The sequence below is a fragment of the Rissa tridactyla genome, chromosome 1 (assembly GCF_028500815.1).
Source record: "Rissa tridactyla isolate bRisTri1 chromosome 1, bRisTri1.patW.cur.20221130, whole genome shotgun sequence".
Taxonomy (NCBI): Eukaryota; Metazoa; Chordata; class Aves; order Charadriiformes; family Laridae; genus Rissa; species Rissa tridactyla.
Window position 1 is genome coordinate 148,749,984 of NC_071466.1, and position 19,128 is coordinate 148,769,111.

At 40.4% G+C, this 19,128-nt stretch overlaps 1 protein-coding gene across 1 annotated transcript; it reads left to right on the top strand.

The window, feature by feature from the left end:
- Positions 1–5,654: 5,654 nt before the first annotated feature.
- Positions 5,655–14,854, top strand: RERGL (RERG like). Its single transcript, XM_054188860.1, has 5 exons — positions 5,655–5,935; positions 6,058–6,114; positions 8,700–8,773; positions 11,429–11,577; positions 12,681–14,854. The coding sequence occupies exons 1-5, from the start codon at positions 5,884–5,886 to the stop codon at positions 12,961–12,963; spliced, it is 615 nt and encodes a 204-aa protein (XP_054044835.1). The 5' UTR covers positions 5,655–5,883; the 3' UTR covers positions 12,964–14,854.
- Positions 14,855–19,128: the final 4,274 nt, after the last annotated feature.

Consider the following 19,128-nt stretch of genomic DNA (forward strand, 5'->3'; position numbering starts at 1 on the left):
GAAATTTAAGTAAGGAAAAAAATAAATCAATGCACCAAATAACCTGGTCACAAAGGTTATTCTTGCCTGGAATTTGAGGCCTCCTTAAAGTATTTTTACTATCGCTTTTTTTTTTTTTTAGTAGACTTCTTGTATAAATAGATCAGTGACAGACAATAAAAACTATTTTTATCCCCTAAGAGCATTGCAATCACCTGGGACGTAGGAGATAGAATTTTAAGTCCTTGTTCTGATTCAGGACAGGGACTTGAGCTTGAGTTTTTCAAATCTTAAACAAATATTTCTCAATGACAAGATTATTTAATTACTCTAGGGTGATACTCCCTGTCTTATTTTAAAACTCTTGCAAAGCATATCTGGAAAGTAACTATTTTTTGTCCCGTGCTGAAAGGGGAGAAAAATCTTTAACACTTTGAATTATTTCAACAAGCAATATTGCTTTCCAGCCAATTCCATTATGAAAACAGATTTCTTCTGAGATTATTAATAACTTCCTCTGTATACTGTGTTTAATTTGTTAATGTAAATTACAGAAATTAACTTCTAGTGCAGACCATAGTTAAAGATGTGGTTTGTATTTTTGTTACAAATAGAACTGCATAATTTGAGATATCACTGCCCTAGGCACTAAAAATAAAAAAGTGTAATCTTTATATTAGGATTTGAGTATAAGCACCCTCTGCAAGCATTTAGCCTTGCAACTCAGATTTTGATGAACTTGAATGAAGTTGAAAGTTTAACTACGTAGAGAGAGATCTCTGTTTTCTGGGAAAAGTCTCTAATAGGAGACTCAAGCAGAGTAGAATTCTGTCTAAAATTAGAATTTACAATAATTATACATAAGGAAGATATATACTATTTAAAATCCCCTGCCTCTTGTCATTAACACCTTAATAATTCAAGGAGGATTTTTTTAAAACTTCCATATGTCAGTCCAAGACATATGATGAGACTATTTTTATGCTTTAATATTAGCATTATGGTGAAATGTAGAGGCCTTTATCATGTGCTTGTCTGTTCACAGTTATACATTCAAATGATAATCTGTGTCCCAAAGTTTGTGTAGAACAGATGTTAATTTAATACATGGTTTACGTACTAATCACTTAAAGTAAGAAACTGAAAATCAGCTTGACAGTTTATCTTGCAATAACGTAACGTTAGTGTAGGACTTCCACAACCCAAAGTACACCACTTACCCAAGAAGCACACAACCCATTTTTTTAAAGATTCTGAGCATACTTTCCATGCTATGAAGCAAAACCATGTATTTATATCAACAATAGATGATACATACTATAAAAGTTTAGGTCTAGATGCCTCAGATTTCATTCCCACAACACCGACCATAAACTATTCTCACTGGACTATGTAGTGTCCAAACTTGGCTTGGGAGCAGAGTCCTATAAGGGTTTGACAACCTGCGTGCACTGCTGTGGCTGGCTATAAGGTAATGGCAGCCATAACAGAACTAACCCTTGTCATACTGTCCGTACTCCTAAGGGTTATCAGCTAGGAGACATATCATGAGACTGCAGAATCCTTCATGACACCACGGGGGATGTGCACTTTCAGAGTCTGTGGGAAATGTGTGAGAAGCTACAAAGTTTTGTTTTCTACGTCCAATGTGACTTTTCTTGAGCGCTAAAGGTACTTTATCTTAGATCAAATTTGTAATTTCTGATAAAAAAAAACATTTTCTCACAGCTAGCAAGATAATATTTCAATCACTGAATAGAACAACTTGCCTCCAAGAGCAGGTCACAATTTTTGAGGGGAAAACAGCAGTTTTCATCTTTTCCACTACACCGTGCACAGAGAACAAAAAGTGGGATTATGCTGGATCATGTCTTCTTTCTGTCATGAGTAAATACCTTTGAGTATCCTACTGAGGCGTGTATCCAAGTTTATAGATGATGAAAACATCACATTTAGCTGAAAATCCTGTTCTTCTAGTTGGGTTAGTTTTCTTGTGGCTTTAGACCTCTAGTTGGCCGGTTCACATGCTATGGAAGAAGTTAAGAGTAGCAGATGTAACATTTACAGTGCTCTTCATGAAGGTTTGGTGGAAAGTGGGCTTTAAAAGACAATCTTCTCTGGAAAACATTACTCCATATGCCAAAACCTGACTAATTTTGCAGGAACCTCACCAAGCTTTGGAATTACTGTGCCTTACAGAGCAAACAGCTGGCACCTGCTTCAGTCAGTGGTTTCTAATTGGGCTTTTTGGATCGAAGCACTATGGTTGTCCACAGAGTACCGATAGTCATATACTCCCAATTTCACCTTGTTTCCAGCAGCTAAGCTGCATGAAAAAAAGCTAAAAAGGAAACTAAATGTTTTTCTGATTTTCATTTTCCCCACAAGCAGTTTTGACTCACAGAGGTTTGGCATCAAGCCACAGAAATCCTCATCCACAGAAGTGGGAACAAAATGCAAAGCAACCTCATCTGACCAGAGATCTGCAGACTTCTGAAAACTTCACATTCACTGCAAAAGTCATTTATCTGGTTAATATTTTCTTCCCATCATACCTATCAGAAGCCTACTATTTTCATAGCAGAGCTTTACATGTGTAAAGAAAGTTGACTGATTTTTGACCACCAGACCTGAAAACAACACATAAGCTTCTGCTCACTGGAGAGATGAATTGTTTTCTATGCACCTCTACCCTTGCACAGACATTTATACCCGTGGGTAATGAAATCAAAACCATTAAACCGTTCCAGTACAGAGGGATGGTCAGCACAGATTTGGTGCTGGAAGGAACTGAAACAGACAATTGTACAAGTTGCAGATAAGGACAGCCACACTGAAAGAAAGCAAGGGGCTGAGGCAATTTAAAGAGGCATTATTAACGCATCTGCCACACTGTTCAACCACAACCACAAGCTTTTATATAAAAGGCCAAATCTAGGCAAATAATTCATAAAGAATGTAAATTTACTTTGTAACATTTCTTCTGACAGACAGTACTTTCCCGCAAGCTTACTGTTATTCAAAGCATTTCAATAAGCTGATCAACAAAAGCGTTCATTGCAACACGAAATGTCCAAATTGGCATTGTTTAGGTGAGGGAGCAACTTTTGCAGTTGAGTTCTGCGTGAGTGTTCATGTAAAAGAGATTTGAGATTTGCCCTCCATGTGTGAAAAAAATAAAAAATATCTCTGTATGTACACTTCTAAAACACAAATGCAGCAGTAATAACAGAAAAATGATAGAAAAGTTTATGAATAAGATTAAAATTAACTAATTTAGATTCAATATTCCAGAATTCCATCTATCGTAAGTTTTCTCAATTCTGTTTAGTTCTGGGAAATGATGGAGAAATACAGATGTCCACATTGTTTAATCTTCAGTTAAAACTTAATTTCTCTAATGCTTTAAGGAATATGCATACAGAATATACACAACAAACTGTCTCAGTTTTCTTATGAAACTTTTTGATACTACTAAAAGAAGTAAAAGTTCCAGGCATTATATTCTTTAACATAGGCAAAACCCTAATCTGCTGTCTAGGTGAGAGGAGTGTTCATGTAGTTCAGTTCCAGTAATGGGAACAGGAGAGCTGGATTCTGTTTTTCACTTTGCTTTTTCACTTTGCCAAGGGTATAAAATAAGAGTTTGGACAATTAAATGCCAAATTTACATCCCAGCATTTGATTTTGAACGAGGTGCCACGCCCTTAATAGTGGTGCCTAAGCCTCACATACAGTGAAGTCTCTCACCTTCTGATTTCACTTGCACTTGCTTGGCTCCAAGAGTGTCTGAAACAGACGCGACTTCCCTTACTGGGAAGTCTCCACTATGGCTATATCATAGATCTTGTTGAATTGAAACAACGTGGTCGCTTCCCTGTTCAGTTTCACAACACACCTGCACAAAGAGCTGTGCTGGCCACAGGGGCAGGAATGAGTGGCAGGACTATAATAAGCCAACATTGCCATGAATGATCAAAGAGTAAGAAAAATAAGGAAGGAGAAAAAGCCAACTTGAGGAGTGCATCTTGAGCACGCTGCTTCTTAGGTGTTAACCTCTGTTCTCCTGTACCACAGACCGTTTGTAGGGGTTAAAACTGGGTGAATCAGCCTTTCCATGACTTAACTATAATCTGTACATATTTCAACAGAAACTAAAGCACATTCCCGAACTGTGAGAAAGCCAGGTTCAAACCTCACACCTCTGCTTAAAAGGAACATCAGAACCATTTATTGAAATTGCCTGCAAAAGTCGCAACCTTGATAATGGTTGCACGCGGATAAGCAGTTTTAGATTTTACTGTTGCAGTGGCTTCAGTGTATATGAAATAGTAAAATACTAAGTTATGCCATTTATACCAATATTGACTCCAGCTTAGTCATCTTGGCATCCCGTTATTTCAAAAACTGATGTTAAAGTAGCCATAAAGGGTAAGACTAAAGTTCTTTTTAGACAGTAACTTTTGTCTTGTGAGTAAGCAATACCAGAAAACTACCAAAAAATACCCCATAGAGCAAGATACGGTCATCCCCTGAACACTTCTCCAGCTTAGCAACTTTTAAGTCACAGACTCTGGAGCCAAGTTGTGTCCACATGTTTATTCTTAAATATGTTTTCCTCCACTAAGCATTTCCTTCATCTGTAACAAACATATGTTCAAATACATTGTCTGCCTCTTTTTTTGAGCTCATGTACATCAGTTGTACCTGTAACACCCACTAGCAAGCACACTGAAGCAGTGCTTTATTGAAGCATTTACATAATGCACAAGTTTCATCAGAAGAGAGTAAAAATATCAAAATAAATAAATATATTCAAGTTATATAAACTGAATAAAGTCAACTTGAACAGAATGAGCATGCAAGTGTAACCTGGATGCTAGAGCAGTCTGCTGTTCATCAGTGGACTAACTATGCACCCAAGCATTTTATACACTTTCAGAGCTAAATAGTGATTAGAGTGCACGTGAGGAGCCTCATAACAAAAACAGAGGTACAGGGTGTCTTTTCTGTGGTTTTAGCCCTTTGTGCTTCACCTTCCGTATCTGCATTATCTTCCTGCTTTAGAGGAGTGTTGTAAGAGTCACCTAAGCACTGCCCACCACATAACTTTAAATTTAAACTCGCTAAAAGCATTCACAGACATAAAAAGGCACACCCACCTAAGTTTTTTTTTGCAAGACCAGAGGCTTAGGGAGTGATGAGAGTTTTGAAACCTGGGGTGGAGAACACCAGAGAAGCGCAAACCACATATTTTTAGCGAGTTACCTCAGAAGCATTTCAAATAAATAAACAAGTAAATAAATAAGAATCCCTTTAGTTCCTTCACTTTCACATTCCTGCATGACAGCCTGCAAACAAACTTCCAGTAAAAATAAACAATCATCCCCTTCCCCGCCCAAGCCCCCCCCCCCCCCCGCAGCTGGAGAATGTCTTTTGCTTCTCTCTTTCCTCCCCTCTGCCTTTCTTTTCCCTTTTCCCCCTGGTTTCTAACCCCTTCGCGCACGTCGGGGCCCGGAGCTGGGGGCGAGGGGAGGAGGAGGAAGAGGGGGAGGAGGAGGAGGAGCAGAGGGACCGGCCCGCCAGTCTCGCTAAGGAACTGAGGCGCCGGCCCGGGCCGGGAGGTGGGAAGGCCGCCCCAGGAAAGTTTGGACGAGGCAGAGGGAGGAGGATGAGGCAGAGGGAGGAGGAGGAGGAAGGCCGTGGGGATGGAGGGAAGGCGCCTGTCAGAGAAGATGAAGACTACCGCCCCCCCGGGAAGCTCTGTACCTACCGGCCTCGCCGGCGGGGCGGGGAAAGCCGCCGGGGGGAAGGCGGGCTGCTGGGCGGTGTCGCTGGAGGGGCCGCGCCTGGCCCCGGCGGTTATAAAGAAATGGAGGCAGGGGGGCAGGGCCTAGCGGCGGCATGGCCGAGGTGAAGGTGGCCGTGCTGGGCGGGAGCGGAGCCGGCAAGTCAGGTAAGGCGGGAAGGGGGAGGCGGCAGTGGCCCCCACAACCCCCGGCCTGACTTTACCTCAGGTTTGGTGGGGGTGGGGGGAGGCGGGACCCTGCTAAACTGCCGTCTGCTTCCGTCCCGCAGCGCTGGCAGTGCGGTTCCTGACCCGGCGCTTCATCGGAGAATACGCGTCCAACGCCGGTGAGCGCCGCGGGCCGCCGACGGGATCCGGGGAGGGGGGCGGTGGGAATGGGGCTGGCCCCGGGGAGGGGTGGAGGGGGGCGGCGGGAGCGAGCCCGGCTCCGGGGAGAGGGGCGGCGGGAGCGGGTCCTCCTTGGGGCTTGGGGGGGTGTGGGGCGGGTGGGCGCCGTGTGGGGCCTACACTCGGGGCTGGTCCCCTGAGGAAGGCAAGATGGGACGTTTCAAACGCTTATTTGAACAAGAAATGGGGTAGAAAGGCAGTTTCACAGAACTTTTCGGAAAGATTGGAGTTTTCGCTTGCTTATCGGCCAGAGTTCCTGTTTAAATATAAGCTCTGAAGACGGGGCAAAGGCAAGGCCGGTATCTGTGGGGAGATCGCTTCAAACGGCAGCGGTGCGGCCGGGCACGGGGGCTGGCGAAGTGCTGTCACAAAGCAACTGTGAAGGGACTTAAGAAGGAAAGATAACCGGGCTGCTTCTGCGAGGCGCGGGTAGATTATAGTAAGCTCAATCAGAGGGGAGATAAAGAGGAGAGTAAAGAAATAGACTTAAAAAAAAAAACCCTCAACACCTGTTCTATTGAATATCTTCTTCTCAGCTCTAGAGAAGAGGTGAAACAGATTGTTTATCAGGCACTACTGGTTAATCAAAGCATGATGCAAAGCTCCCTGCTTTTGCAGGAGTGCACTGATTCGATAGCTTTGTGGAAAGCCTGGCTGTGCAGAGGATAGAATTCATGCCAGAATAAATGTGCTGATCCTTAAGACACTTCTAAGATCTTGGAAAATGGCAAAGCAGGACTTGAACTTTCACATTGTAGGGAGAAGCGCTATTGAACTGATACACAAACACCTTTGAAACCTGGGGTGGAGAACATCAGAGAAGCGCAAACCACTTATTTTTAGCAAGTTACCTCAGAAGCATTTAAAAAAAAAATTAAATTGCCTTCTTCACTTTCACATTCCTGCATGACAGCCTGTAAACAAACTTCCAGCAAAAATAAACAAACACTCCCCCAGCTAGAGAATGTCTTTTCCTTCTCTCTTTCCTCCCCTTTCCTCAGCCATTCCAGCTCATGGGGTGTGAGGAGTCCCAAAACTTTACAAGGAAAGGAGATTGCTATCTACCTTGCTTTCCCTGCTGAAGTGAAGGACTTTCTTCAAAGCATTTTTTAACAAATCAGAATAGCATTCTATGATCCACAAATAAAAATGAAAATTGTAGTAATAAGCTGAATTGCACTGAATGTATCCCAATGAACTTACTCTGAAAGTAGTTACAGTTGTACATAAATGCTTTACCAATGTTATTACTATACACAGACTGAAAAGACGGTTTGTGTCCCAGATAGCTTATCTAAGTCTAAGCTGTCATGTATAAGTTATGTATTGCACTCTGTGTGTGTTCTAAGCCACCTACAACTAAAACCAGGTTTTCTTGTTCCAACCCTCCATTACTGCAAGTATTAGAAAAGGCATGTCAAACTACCAGCACACTTTCATTTTTTAAACAAATATTTGTTCGAAGATAAGTTTAGCTCTAGAGAGGAGGATGGAGGAGAAAAGTGTAAATAGGGTGACAAAATACAAGATCACCTAGAACACTTGTAATGGAGTCAAAGTATTAATTAAAAACTTATTTAATTATGGAAACCACTGAGGGGCTGCAGATTTGATACTCTGGGATGCTTGGGACTCATAGTTCATCATCAGATGAGCTCTTAAGACATGCGTGAAGATTGCTTAAGATGAACACAGTGCAGAACTGAAGATGCTTGGTTCCAGAGACCGTGGCCCTTATCTATGCCCTCATTACACACAGTTTTAAGTGTATTTTCAGTAGTGCTAACACCAGTTGTTGTCTTTGTAGTTCAGTCACTTTGAGGAATTGTACTGTAGAAAACTTATTGGTGACCAGTGCTGTGAACACAAGTTGATTACACTTGCTTAGAGCTATCCACTGCTTAAAATAATGATGATAATCTGTCTTCACTAGAGTTGCCCAGGTTGCTAGTGCTAGTGGAGAGTCCCAAATCAGAGAACTGACATTACAGAAATATTTTAGGATCTAGTCTAGGGACATGATCCTTTAAATACTATTGATCTAGTGCTACGTAGCATGAGAACTCTTAAAGCACCAGATTTCAGGATAAATAAATGTAACAGAAATTATGGCTTTTTTGTACAGTCAGAATTTACACATAGGCTGGCTTACTGTTTTCATAATCCTGAACCTTGGTAGCAAGCTGAGTAGTCATCAGCATTTACCTGAATCTGAGCATTGTGCATCCCCTTTGCCTCCATTTTGGGAGAGGAACAGTAGGATCTAGAAGTATTCATTGCATCAGCACTTCCGTGGGAACACCACAGTGAAGTAGTAGGAGGTTATAGAAGTGGTTAGAGAGCTCATGTGTTGCAAAATAGGTTTGTTTCCAGTGTGTGTCAAAAAATGCACCAAAACCAAACAATACCCAACGAACTAAATGTCCCTCAGCATTAATGAATCCCACCTTTGCCACCTTTTCTTTTCACTACCATCCCCAGTCACTCTAATGCTGGTTTTCTTTGAATGCCATGTGTCTTTTAGAATGCATCTACACTAAACACTTAAGCCTGGATGGGAGGCAGATACACTTGGAAATTTATGACCCTTGTTCACAGGTAAGAATTTTAGGGGTCAAAGAAACGCTGTTCCTCATTCTACCCATGTAATGGTAGAAAGGGTCGGGAGGTTACAACCGTTCTGTCTGGTTCTTGGAATTTGTGCTTGTGTGTTTTTTTTGAAAAGACTGAAATTTTATAGTTACTGTGGCTCAGAACTGCTGAGTACTTTCCCATTTCATGGAAGGAGCCCTTCATTGCTTAAATTTTCTGTAAATGCATTTGCATTTTTGGAATATTACTAACAAAATAACTTTTCCCACTTCTGCATTATATAGGTAACTACAGAGATAAGTTACAGGATTATATGCAGCTTTCTCAAATGCTCAGAATGGGGTGAAATTTAGTTTATAAAGCAAGCAGTTTATTAAATGTCTGTGGACATGGTCAAAGTACGTAGGCCTGGAAGTAAGAGTTGCATTCACAGAAGAGATGCAAGGAAAGACATAATGCTGACTTACACATATTGACAGCTGAACTTTGATCACAATAAACCACATTGTAATATAGGGGTTTTTTTATTAATTTATTTCCTGCCCTTTCAGTAATAGAGAAATTTTGGACTGTGTAAAACATGCAGGCCTAGCTAGGTCTGTCTGACCACATTAGCTCACAAGGATCCCTTCTGGGCAGTGATCTTGCCTCTTACCAACTAGGGTAATGAATGCTAAAGCCAAAGCACTGGAAGTCTCGCTCAGGCTTAAACAGTAAATAGTTTTAAAGTCAATGACTTAAAAACTTAACCCATTGAGCACATAAAATGAACCACCAAACAAGTCTGCCTTCCTAGAGACAAGCAATAGCGTTGCTTGTCCCAGGGCAATGGGCTACTGTACCAGGTAACACTATGGAGTCCTCCCTTGCCATACAATCCATTAGGACTACTGTTCTGTGGACTTGCTTCTGCCTATCTCGGACCTCTTTCCTAAGCCTACCTATAGCTTCTACTTACTGTCATATTAAATCCTGTGGCATGTGATCAACTCTTTATTAAGATACTTGAAACATTGGGAGTGGCAGCTAGCTAGGGTAAAGCAGATTAGACTACGTTATGGGTAAAGATTTTAGTTACTACAGTTTGGGCAACTTTTTGCTTTTAAGAAAACCAGAGATCAGCTGTGTTAAGGGCCGCTCTTCTTGCCAGAACTGTTTGAGCTATCTTGTTACAATTTCTTACTTAGGAACAAGGTCTGACTTTATCTGTTTGTTGCATTCTTTCTAACTGCTTCTTAGTACCTGCAGAGGAGTAGGTAGCAAGTAGTGGTGGTCTTGCTTTTGGTCTGATAGGACTGGTGATTCTAGAAAGAGATGGATGGGGATATGGAGGTCTTGTATCCCATGGGAGCTGGTGAAGAAAAGCAGGTCCCAAGAGAAGGCTAGACTGGGGAAGGAAGAGTTGCCATTTTTGTTTCTGCTTCCTGAAATCTTCCTGCTCTCTGAGGCCTCCCTCTAGTAGCTGGATCCCTGTGCTGCAAAACTCACTGTCCCTTCATCCATCTGGGAAACAGCTGTGACAGACACACAAGTCACCTTTCCTGCCCCTAAACCTGTTGCACAGTCACCACACATTAAAATCCTGTTGTATTAAAGATACTGAAGTCTTCAGACAGTTCTGGAAACTTGTTTCATCTTTTCCTTCTCATGCATCCCCTTTCACTGCCAGCATTCAGCTACCATCCCTCACAGTAAGTTACAGTTCCCAATCCAGCTGTTTATGATGCCACAGTGTTGCCCTGATCCTGAGCTAATCAAGGCCAACAGGGTGGCATGTCAGTGGAGATTATTCATTGCAAGTAGTAAAATACTAAACTAAGAGGGAACAACTTAAGCAGTCCTCAAATTACTATTCAAGATGGGTTTTCCACAGAGAAAGTCTCTTCCCCCCCCCCCCCCCCCCCGGTCAGCTTCCAGTGTTTTACCTGTCTTGGGTCACGTGGTCTTGCTAGCAGCTGCCAAATCATCTGCAGGGATAAGCTAATTTAAACCCCATTTTTAAATTACATTGCTTAGCTTAATGGGACAGTTTGCAGCTATTGCTTTCTAGAAATCAAAGTGTGACAGTTTCTTAGGGTGAAAGGACTCAAAGATTGGTATAACCCCATTGTAACTTGAGTGACTTCTGTCACTACTTTTATTAAAGTCAACTGCAGATTGAAAGATTTTTTTTTTCTGGCTCTCTAGAAACTTATCCTATGGGTAAATATTGTTTCAGACTTGAACAATGCAAAGAAGAAACAAAAGAAGAAACAAAAGAAAATCATTAAGTTTACTGTAGTCAGAATAATAGGAACATGCAAAACAGAGGTATAACCAGAAACTGCGCAAATATTGATGGTTCCTGTATGGTTTTTTTTCTCATGTAACTGCAGAATACTTAGCATAAGCAATGGCTGTACAGGTTATGCAACTTTACTGCTTAAACAAAGTGTAAATGTTTCATGACAAATTTGTCAGTGATCCAAAGTGCCATCTGTAGTGGTGGTTATTTATTAGGCTTTTGGATCAGGACTCACCTGAATTCAATGCCAGCACCTAGACCTATTAATATCTTTTGCAATAAAAGATACAATATTCTCACATTCACAGTGACAAAGAAAATGCTCTGAAGTGACAACAATAATGTTCTTTTTGCATGTGAATTTGAACTTCTTTCAGCCACAGCGGGGGAAGCTCTCCCTCACAGATGAGCTCCACTGGGCTGATGGATTTATCATTGTTTACGACATCAGTAACAGAGCGTCATTTGCATTTGCAAAAGCATTGCTGTACAGGATCCGAGAGTCTCACATAGGAGCTTGTAAAAAGTAAGTGGCACTATTTTTTTTCCCCCTCAGCAAAGGTATAAACAAAGCTGAGAACATTTCTGTGAGCTGTAGGCATCCTAGTAGCAATTAAAGTCCAACAGCATCCTAGTGGCATAACACAATACCAACAATAAGGTACCTGAAGGTAAACTGTATGGCAAATTGCAATTGATTTCACTGTATCCAAAGCCAAGTACATCAGGATTTTTGTTATTCTTTCTTATACTGCTGCTATTTAAATAATTGCCATAAATCTGTATGCTGTGATTTATGTGGGTAAAAAGCTGGCATAGTCAGGCTATGCTTTTACTTCTCTACTCTTACCCATGGAGATGCACCAGTGTGGGGGGTGAAGAAAGTATTTCTCACAATAAATTAATCTAATACCATGAATGTCTCCTAAACCGCCTTTACTGGTGACCCCAATATTATTTGTGCACGTGGGTGACCATATGGTAAGAAACAAACTATTTGCTTTCAAAAAGAACCACTAAAACTTCAAGGCTGAGCACATGTGGTAGTTTGTATTCCCACATCAGTCAGCTGAGGTGCTTTCAAAATAAATGAGAGTGAAATCCTTTCCTTACATCAGAAGTGGATTAAAAAAAAGAACCGAAACACTTTTCTGTCTTTTTCTGCTGACCTGTCTTAATTAAGGTTTCTCTGGAAGGTGTAATTTTAGCAAAAGCTTGTAATTGGGATTCCTGTTTTCTTCTGAATTACTCTGCTGACACTGATGAATCTCTTTGACTCTCTTCTGCTATCTACGAATGGAGATAATGATCAGTTTGCTTCTTCATGAAGTGCAGGAGCTGACAATATACTCAGCAGCATAGAGTATGAGAACTGCAGTGGATGAAAAATACATGAATTCACTGAGTAGAGGATCCAAAATGAAAACTTACTGATAGAGAATAGCTTGTCTGGAAAATCCAAATGGAAAACTATACCTAACAAAGTTAGGGGGTTGGTTTTTCTTTTGGGTTTTTTGCTATACCTATTATCCTGAACATACATACTTTTCATACACACTGTATATAGCGCAGCATACAGCACAGTATTGTACTATACCTTTTCTCTAATCGGAACCTTTTTGATTTCAGAATGGTCGAGTCATCGGTATTTTTGGTTGGTAATAAACAGGATTTATGCCACATGAGGGAAGTTGGCTGGGATGAAGGACAGAAGCTGGCAAAAGATAACAAGTGCCAATTCTGTGAACTGTCTGCAGCAGAACATTATCAGGAAGTTGTGGCAATGTTCACCAAAGTCCTGAGGAATATCACCTCAAATTTCAAAGTGAAGGAAAAGAGACGACCAAGTGGATCAAAATCAATGGCCAAGTTAATCAACAATGTGTTTGGAAAGAGAAGGAAATCTGTGTAAAAGATGGTTAGTCTTGAAATAGGAACAAGCTAAAATAATGGAGCACAGGCAGCTCTTGGGATTCAGTTAATTTCCTCCAAAGTTCAATGTCTGGAGGAGCAAGACAGTAGAAACCAAAGGTGGAAGATAGTATGGGCAAGTGGACAGGGTCTAAACCTAGAAGACCTGACCTTCTGTTTCCAGTTCTACTACAGATTTACTGTGTTAGGGCTATGTCACTTAAACTCTAAACTGCTCCTCTCACCCTTTATCTCATAAGCTCTTCAGAGGAGAGTCTTAGTCTGTATTTATTCAACACCAACATGGTCTTGGATAGAGCTTCTAGGTGTGACTGAAGTATAAACAGTTATTTCCAATAAACTCAGCCTTGCTGATCAAAATCTTATTTCAGAATTTTGAGCAGTAGTTGGCTTTTTGTGCAAGAACATGTGCACTAATGAAAAGCAAAATACTACTGCTTCACTTGATAATGTATTTGTATTTAACTCAAGGAAGGATGGCTCAGATTCTTGTGTGCCTAAAGGTGCTTGACACCTGCTGAAATTCATATGAATTAAATGCTTAGACACCAAATCTACAAAAGGTATTTACCTGCAAAGCTGCCTTGCAGAGGCACCAGAAGTAGGGAAAGAGATAAACAAAGCAGTGTTGTCTCCTGTTTCAGTATCTTTTTTTTTTTTTTGAGTGATGAAAGAAAGTAGAGAGGGTTGAGGAGGGTGGGAAGTGAAATGTTAGTGAGCACTGGACTGTTTTGGCAAGGTCATTGTTTAATGAAATAATTTTATGGCTCAGGCCAGTGTAACATCTTGGGCTGATCCCTTTCACAGAGAGGTTTTTGTGGGCTGTAACAGAGTTTCCTTACCTGTAAGGTGGATGTGCATGTTCAGTTTTAGATGGGAGTGGAAGCTTGAAAAGCACATGGACTGGTAAAGAGCACAAGTTCTTTAGGATGTCTGCCTGGATTTAAAGGTGAGCCTGCTGGTAAGACCTGTGCTCCTAACTTGCATAGAATGTTTTTTCATAGGGACCGATGTCTTTAAAACTAGTCATCGCTGTGGTATTGAAATGCCACTTGAGAGAGCACTAAGGAATATGTTAGCTACACTTTTCAAATGTGGATATTAAACATCAGACGAGTCTAAATATGTCGTCAACTGACATTCAGAGCTCTTACTGTAGACTTAACTAAATAAGGGCTTAGCCCAGCATGTTTGAAAGTGCTGTGCTCATACAGAAATTATGAAAGGGAAGAGAAGTGGCCTGAAGATGAATTACTGCCTCCTATCTGGTCCAGAGGACAGCTGGGATTCAGTCTTTGTAAGTTGCTGAGTTGAAGCCTGCCTCTGCTCTGAAATTTTACCTGCATCAAAACTAGTAAGATTACTTTTATCAGTCATGGCAGAATAGTGATTTTCAAATGTCTGCTTCCCTAACATAACATAAAAAAGCTACATAATCTTAGCATTACTGTTGTAAAATAAAACTAAAGCACATTTAAGAAGCGTTGACCAAAGATCACTTCCTTCTTATAAGGAAAAGATACTGTTTCTTTTACTTGTTTTAAGACTACAAATATTGGAATATAGTTCTCAGTGTTGACAGGCACAGTGTTGTTTTATATCTATGCAGGTGCTGCTCTGCCGTATCAGGAGTAGTGTATTTAACCGTATTGTCAGTATCTATGAGGCTGAACTTGAAGACTACTTATGTACACCCTTCAACTTTCCAGCACATATGGAATTCCAGAACTACTGATAGACTGTTGATCTGTCAGGTAGCTGTATCTCACCAACTCCAGCATTGCCAGATTGGAAAACTTATTTGTACTTACTGCTATGGTATTAAATAAACTGAATATAAGATGGATGTATCAATGCTTTTCTTTTTTTCTTTTTTTTTTCTTTACTGTAATATAAAGCTACAGACTATTTTTTTGACTATTTCAAAAGTGAAGCACCATGCAGATCTGGAATTCAAATTAGAAAAATTAAATCTGGGCATCAGACACTTACATAAAAGACAGCCTCTAGCTGTATTTCCTGTACACGATGAGGAAGCCTTCATGTAACTTTATACAGTGAACAGGTAGAAAACTTTTTTTTTTAAAAATTCTTTATCCTTTAAAAATTTGTAAAGATAGCCACAGAGAAGATAATTAGTTTTGATTTGCTCATGTTAATGGGAATGTGGACTTCCAGACAGGTGGAATCTGCAGCATACCACATGGTTTTCCTTCCCTTTTTGTCCAGATGGGATAAGTATTGGAACACAGAGTGGCTGTCTTCTGGCCCATGTGCTAGGTTGCGCTCACCTGAAAAGCATCTGAAACAGCTGCAGGGTGCATTTAGACTTAAACATACTAAAGCACCCAGTATAGATGTACTGTGATGTTCTCAGGATCTCGCTTGTCTCTAATTGCTGGTAAGTGCAGATGAACAAGAGTGCAGAATTTGGGAAGGAATGCAATTTTAAAGCAGATACACATTCTCCCTTTCTAACTGTATTTTATTAGTAATTTTTTTTTAGAGTTAAGACCCTTTACGGAAAAATAAGATACTTAAAAGACTGATACATATATATATAAGTGTTCTTGGAGTTTTAACAGTGAAGGTAATATATTACTGGCTCAGCCACATTTGAAAGAACCCTGCTGGCGTAACAAAGTAAATGGTGTAACTGATGTTTGATGTTCACCCTTGACAGTGACATCACCTAGAGCATATGAACTCATTGAAAAGAGTGGAAATGGAGCTATTTGTGTTGCCACGGATTGCTTCAGCATAGGACCCCATCCTTTCTCACCAAAAGATTTTGAAATTGCCATATGAGAGTTTAAAAGTTTTTTGCTGTCATGACTGGAAGTCCTTGTTTATACGAACTTTCTAGTTTCAGTAAAATTTTGCCTGAGAAAGGCACTCAGCATTGATATTCTTTCTCCCTGTCTTCAACTTCTTTTCACTTTAGAAACAGTGACATAAAAGCAAAGAGATTCTACTGAAGTATAAAGGTAATAGCCCCTGGCTCCCAAACGCTGTCTCTCAGAGAGCTTTCTGGTGGCTTTTGAAGCTCTTTCTCGCTATAGTTTTGAAATAAACAATCAAGACACACAACACCTCAGCTCCTTTTCCTGCTGTCATGTCTGTATGCATTAAACTTGTTCTTTTTGTAAATCCCACTATAGTCACGTTCACAACAGGGCAGAGGGGAAAACGGCACAGAAAAGCTTAGAGCGTGATACTCCTGGAAGAAGGAATAATAACGTGTGGTAGTGAGCAGACCAACCAAACATACTGTTTCTTTCTAATATATTCAAATTAGGATAGCAGTAAAAAAGGTAGATCAGAAGTTTTGATGCTGTGCTATACTCTGAAGACAGAAGTAACTACCATAGGTTTTTTTAGCCTGTTACTAGAAGCTGATTTCTGAAGTGGTTATGAGGGGTGAACATTGAAGCACAAAGACCTTGTGAGTCATGCAAGGATGGTCTTGTTCCTTTCCTTTCTGTCTGTCTGACTATGCTGCTTTGAGGATGGTGCACCAGCAGATGTTTGATCCTGGCATTCTGTCCAGCAGGGAGGCGCAATGGATGCTGTAGCTATCGGCCTGAGCAGGTACGATTCTCTCACTGACAGCTGGGTCCAGACCACTCAATGGTATTTTTAGAGAGTATTATGAATACCCCTCAAAACGAAACTAAAATGCAGTAAAGTATCCAAGAACACACTAGTTTTCCATCAGGCTGCCTGTTGGAGGAGGTGCTTTAGGTTAATGAAGATTTCATACAGATCTACTTTGCTTACGGATATAGGAACAAACTCCAGTTCTGATTAATATGCTTGAAAGGAATCCTCACCTACCTGCTCTGAAGCAAGAAATACATTAAAACACATTATATAAAAAATAGATGGACTACCAGAATAATTTAGAGCAGTATTAAACTGTACTCTATATTAAAAACCCGAACCCTCTACCTCCTTAAACCTGTCCACAGGAACACAGGCCTCTCTCATTGACTTAACCTGCTCATGGAGAATAAATAAGGGAAAGCTAAATTTTTATGTGCTGCTCAGCCAGTTTGAAAAGCAAATCCTTTGTTCACGTGCCTAAATGTGGATCTGGGCACCTAACTGTCAACTTCTATTGTTTTAAAACTTGGCTCCCCCCCCCACCCCAAGTTGATATTATATGAGACAGGCAGGCTATTCTGGGTAGGAAGTTATTTTTAAACAGACATTACTCTTTTCCAGAAACAGACTGTAAGTTTCTGTCTTCGTTTAATTGCTTTATAAAGTAAATCGAGTCCCTCTGATTATATAATTAATATCCACGTTTAGCCCTATATATTTGACAGGACGTGAGCCATTTACTGCTACATTCATTTTTTTAAGACTGGCTAGGAGTTCAGATATGTGTTTAATTCCTGCTGAACTCTGTAAAACATCCAGAGTTTTTCCAGTGGAGGCCTCAGACAGTACAGAGAAATATGTACTACAAGGGAGACAAGTGGAGAACAGAGCTGTTATCGTGGGGCTTGAGTCAAACGATCTAAATAAGTCTGTCCCCTCATATGCTCCTACGTTCATATTCAGCAGCAAAATGGCATCATATCTATATTATATAATGTATTTTACTCCTTGAAATAAATATAAAGGAAGCCAAAATGAAAACATTTGACCTTAAAATTTTTGGCATTGCAGTATCTAGTGAAGATCTCATTTTTAATAGACACAACTTTTTAAAATAGGTTTCGCACAGGTATTTGGTTGTGGTTTGTTTTTTTTTTTTTTTTCTCAAAAGCCATTTGTAACTTTTCAGGCGAGTTTTCCCCCTCCCCGAAGAAACTTTCTTTTAGAGTTGCTGTGAGCCTCTGAGAGTTTAACAATCTTTTGCTGACTGCCTCTTTTAAAAGTACCACGCTGCTTAATGAGGAGAAACCCGACAGCTTTACTGCTTCCAACAGCTCCCTCTCGTGGCTTTTTGCTCACACTTCATCCTCCTCGGTGAGCAATGAAGCCTTTTTAGCTTCTCCTCAGGTTGAAACATCAATGCTATTTAAACCCAAGAACGCTGATCACGAAGTACAGGTAAAAACCCTCCTTCCTTCCAATAATATAAATGTCTGCTATCGATTATGCTGAGCGTAACGATATGACATTTCATAGGCTTCATTTGACAGCATCCTTACTAATAAAACTGCAGATGTTGATAAGGTTTTTCTCACGGCTGACGCTTCTGAGCTCAGCTGTTTCACTGAAATAAAGTTCAGCTATCTCATCTAAGATGCTGAAAGGTTTCCTGTTAACATACTGCCCATGCATATTAATATCCTCAAGAAGGGCTTGAAAGCGTCTATCATTTTTCCAGCTACACCTATTGGCCTGATAAGAGGTCTGACCTCCACCTTGTCTTTCTACAGCTTCCTGAAGGTATTCATCCCCAGAACATGACACAGAGACATGGCAGGGAGCTAAGGCAGAGTTAGGCAAGAGTGTTTTTTATCTGTAAGCTGTAATACAGATACACTACTTCAATCTTTAAATGAGCAAGGTCACTTACTGGAAAGACTCCAAGGTTGGATTCACCTGGCCCAATACGGAGGTCTGCTTCCAGATTCTCATCTCAGCTAGATGCCTTTCTACTGAACAATTTACCTCACCAAGGTGATTGTTCAAATAACGTAGATGAATCACTCTCCAAAAGGCATTAAACTCTCCACCAACTACAAAAGTAATTAGGGTTGGGGATATCTAAAGTTAGGTAAGATGAATCATGTTCCAAATATGGCCTCTTGGGGCTCTTTGCTAGCTATTTTGCCCTTCATCTTCGGCCCTACAGAGCCCATCTGTCCTACTTTACAAAGTCAATTGAGTGCCTATGATTAGACAATTAACATCTAACTTGAGCTGACCATTGGGTCATTTAATGCTAAATTTATTTCATATGATTGATCAGGATGCTGGATTATATTTGATCCCTGCTGAACTTCATGAAACACCCTGAAATCCAGCTGCCACACATTAAATTAATGGATGAACTGGAAATGAAGCCAAGGATAAGTTAACCGAGTACTGCCACAGATTGCTTCTAAGCTAGCTCATTAAAAACTAACTAGCAGATCTTGATGCTTCACTGCAGTCTGCAGCACAGCTGTATTTTAAATGCTTG

What these genes read in the sequence shown, in the direction of transcription:
- RERGL (XM_054188860.1), top strand. Translation starts at nt 5,884, where the DNA reads ATGGCCGAGGTGAAGGTGGCCGTGCTGGGCGGGAGCGGAGCCGGCAAG. An exon ending in AGAATACGCGTCCAACGCCG is followed by an intron (nt 6,115 to 8,699) that starts GTGAGCGCCGCG and finishes TGTGTCTTTTAG; the next exon opens with AATGCATCTACACTAAACAC. An exon ending in CACATAGGAGCTTGTAAAAA is followed by an intron (nt 11,578 to 12,680) that starts GTAAGTGGCACT and finishes TTTTGATTTCAG; the next exon opens with AATGGTCGAGTCATCGGTAT.